The 4,098-nt window shown below is 40.2% G+C and overlaps 1 protein-coding gene across 1 annotated transcript; it reads left to right on the forward strand.

The window, feature by feature from the left end:
• Positions 1–469: 469 nt before the first annotated feature.
• On the forward strand, positions 470–3,311 carry LOC122059500 (G-type lectin S-receptor-like serine/threonine-protein kinase LECRK3). The gene has a single exon (XM_042622296.1). It carries the CDS (start codon positions 673–675, stop codon positions 3,055–3,057), a length of 2,385 nt encoding a protein of 794 aa, XP_042478230.1. The 5' UTR covers positions 470–672; the 3' UTR covers positions 3,058–3,311.
• Positions 3,312–4,098: the final 787 nt, after the last annotated feature.

A 4,098-nucleotide genomic window follows, 5' to 3' on the forward strand; every position in this document is an offset into this window, starting at 1 on the left:
GTTCCTGGTTCTTAATCTACCACCCCACCCCACCCTTCCTGTCACTTGCTGAATGCTCGACTAAGTATGAACTAGTTAACAATAACTGTTTAGCGCAGTTGATTAGTTATGGTGTGCAAAAATTTCATGTTCAGCAGGAGGTCTCGAGTTCGAGTCTCTTGGTTGTTACTTACTTTCTTCCCCACGTATCAGAAAAAAAAAAAAAAAAAAAAAAAAAAAAAAAAAAGTACGAACTAGTTAGACTAAGCATATTTACATCCTTGTGATCAAATAACCCATTATATCTTTTTCCTCTTACCCATTAATGTAGCATGTTATTCTGCATATTAAATCATTTAAACATTTCATAAGAAAATGAGTAGCAGTAATGAAAGATGCGGACATATAATCTGCCAGTCAAAATATACATTGAAGGAAAACTTTCTCCATAAATGTAAGTCGATATCAAAGTATACAAAGTCATGGTTTGATCAATTCACACTTTCTCGATAAATGTAAGTCAATATCAAAGTATGCAAAGTCATGGTTTGATCAATTCACTCGGTGCGAATTGACCAACCATGACATGTTTCTCTCTTTGTATACAGTGCAAATCTCTGTTTTGAAACTCCAAATCTTGCTTGTAACAGTGTTTTTGAGGTATCTTAGCCTTTTCCCAAATAGCTTTTGGCAATGGCTTCTAATTCTGCTTTACCTCATATTGTCATCCTTTCTTTTCTTCTTTTTCTCCTCTTGGCTGTCTCTCAAGCTAATGTTGAATTGGGTACCCATCTCATAGCCGGCGATGGAGGTTCTCCATGGACTTCACCTTCAAGTGACTTTGCCTTCGGGTTTCAGCCCCTCGAAGATAAGAATTTCTTCTTGCTCTGCATCTGGTTCTACCAAATACCAAACAAAACTATAGTCTGGTATGCAAATCGTGATAACCCAGCACCAAGATCATCTAAAATTGAGCTTACAACAGATGGCCAACTTGTACTTACCAACCCCATAGGCCAGCAGTTATGGAAGGCTAATACCAGTACCAGCGTTGCCGCATCCGCTGCCATGCTCGACAATGGCAACTTCGTGCTTCAAAATAAGGAGTCTCAGTACATTTGGGAGAGCTTCAGCAATCCTACAGATACCATATTGCCTGGACAGATACTGCAAGTGGGTGTCAATCTTTCTTCTCAGCTGACGTATACTAACTACTCACGGGGAAGGTTTCAGCTACGATTGCTCCAAGATGGATCGGTCATTCTCAATCCTGTCTCCTTGCCGGCTTACTTTGCTTACGATCCCTACCTCACTATTGGGGTCGCTAATCCCCCTGATAACCGTTCGACGTTGGTCTTCAGTGAATCAGGCCGTCTTTATATAGAGAGCAGCAATGGAAGCATTGTGGATCTCTCACCAATCAACACATACCCAAGTGCTGATTTCTATCATAGGGCTACCCTTGATGTTCATGGCGCATTTTATCTGTACTCTTATCCAAGGCCTTCTCGTGGAGGTATTGGAGTCTGGTCCAGTGATAAATCATTTCCTGATGATGTCTGTAACATTACTGGGGACCTAGGGGGTGGTGCTTGTGGGTATAACAGCTACTGCGGAGTTGCTAATGGGATGCCCATCTGTGAATGCCCGCCTGAATACACCCCAAATGACCCAAAAAACATTCTAAGTGGCTGCAAACCAAAAATCCCCCTTTTATGTGACGAAGGTGAATCTGGTTCCCTTGAGAGCCTGTTTGAGTTTAAGGAGCTGATTGGCACGAATTGGCCCTTTAGTGATTACGAAAGGATTGAGCCTATTAGCGAAGAGGACTGCAAGAATTCTTGCTTGCAAGACTGTTACTGTGCAGTTGTAATTTATAATACAGCACAGCAATGCTGGAAGAAGAGGCTTCCAGTTTCCAATGGAAAGTTGAGCGCAAGTGACACCGGGAAGGCTCTGTTCAAAGTAAGGCGTCCAACTTCTTCAAATGCAACTTCTTCAAGCACGACGAAGAAAGATCAAACAATAGCTATCCTGGTTGGATCATTGGGTGGATCTGTATTTATCAACTTCTTATTGTTAGCTGCAACTTGTCTCAGTGCATTCTATGCATACCAAAAAAGACCGAAAAGTAATACGCAAGGTTCAAGCATTTCGGAGACTAATCTACGTTCCTTTACATACAAAGAACTCGAAGAAGCAACAAATGGGTTCAAGGAAGAATTGGGAAAGGGTGCTTTTGGCATTGTTTACAAAGGTTTGTACCCTTTAGGCTCTAAAAATCTGGTTGCAGTCAAGAGGCTAGACAAGGTAGTTCAAGACGGTGAGAAGGAATTCAAAACAGAGGTAAGTGTGATCGGCCAGACCCACCACAAAAATTTAGTTCGATTGTTTGGATACTGTGATGAAGGGTCACACAGGCTTTTGGTATACGAGTTCATGAGCAATGGTTCTTTGGCAAGCTTTCTGTTTGGACTCTCAAGGCCTCATTGGGATCAAAGAACCCAGATTGCAATCGGGATTGCAAGGGGGCTTGCATACTTACACGAAGAGTGCAGCACCCAGATCATCCATTGTGATATAAAGCCTCAGAACATACTTCTAGACGATTTTTTCAGGCCAAGGATTTCTGATTTTGGATTGGCAAAGCTGTTGATGCCTGACCAGGTCTTAACTCGTACAGTGGTTCGAGGGACTAGAGGGTATGTGGCACCAGAGTGGTTCCGGAGTACGCCGATCACAGCAAAGGTGGATGTTTATAGCTTTGGTGTGATGTTGTTGGAGATTATCTCTTGTAGGAGGAGTGTTGACACAGCATGGGGTGGAGAAGAGAAAGCTATATTAACGGACTGGGCTTATGATTGCTACAGAGAAGATAAACTTGAAGAGTTGGTGGAGAGGGATGAGGAAGCCATGAGGGATGAGAAGAGGTTACTGACTTTTGTGATGGCGGCAATTTGGTGTATTCAAGAGGATCCGCCGCTGAGGCCAACAATTAAGAAGGTGTCACAGATGCTTGAAGGAGCTGTTGATGTTCCCTGTCCACCTTGCCCTTTTCCCTTCAGCTCTTACAGTTAACCCCTCTCTCTCTCTCTCTCCTGTGTGTGTTGCTTCCATTGATTCACAGCATTGGAATTGGCACTCCAATTTTCTGCTTCAACCCTACATTGCAGCTTTTATGTCACACTGGAAATTGTATTCAAAATAAAAGCCTTGAACAGTAAATGTAGTGTTTTGTATTTTAATTGTTTTAGGAGGATAATAGAAGACTGTATCCGTCTTATGTATGCAAATTCAGTTATGTTGAAGTATTAACATACTTATTTTCTTTTGTTTTGTCCTTATGGTGCTGATTTGGCTTGTATTCTATCTTTTGGCTTTTTTTTTTTCTTTACTCTTTTAATAAATTATTTTAATCATCCAAAAAAGTTAACATATGTGCTTCCTTATGCCATTGTTTCTCATATATATGCTTTGTATCAAACAAGTTAGTACATGAATTTTTGACGCAATGAGAATCGATCTTTGAGACAGAAACTCAAAAGTCATATTGTGCAATTTTTTTGTTAGTCGTATTAGTTTCACATCAATTCTGAATGGGAAAATCACTTTCCTCGAATACCTGTGAACACCTCATCTTACCAGATCAGTCTTTTGAGATGAAAACTTACATTTTTCATCACAAACCGTTCAATTCATTGTCCAATTTCCATGAAAAGTGCCAATAATAATGATTATATGATAGTTCTTATGGGGTAATAAGGCCAAGGGAAATCTTGAAGAAACTTATGCATCTCATTGCTAGTGACTTTGACTATGACTTTTAATTTTAGAGTTGGGAGACTTGGACCTGTGGAGATGAAAAGTATGAGGATTGAGTGGATGTCTTTAAACTCAGGAATATAGTAGCTAGGATGCAATTGCATAATTAGAAGGAAAATCAAATAAGGGAAAATAGGGCTGTGGTTATTTTTATCTTTTCTTTTTCTGTTCTTATGGGTAAATATCAATTAGTTGTTGGTTCCCCTAAAAGTTATGGATATTGTTTCTTCTCTTTTTGATGGCCCCTAAATCAGATTCCATTCACATGACCATCCAACCTTTATAATTGGAGATCCA

The sequence above is a fragment of the Macadamia integrifolia genome, chromosome 13 (genome assembly GCF_013358625.1).
Source record: "Macadamia integrifolia cultivar HAES 741 chromosome 13, SCU_Mint_v3, whole genome shotgun sequence".
In the NCBI taxonomy this organism is placed as follows: Eukaryota; Viridiplantae; Streptophyta; class Magnoliopsida; order Proteales; family Proteaceae; genus Macadamia; species Macadamia integrifolia.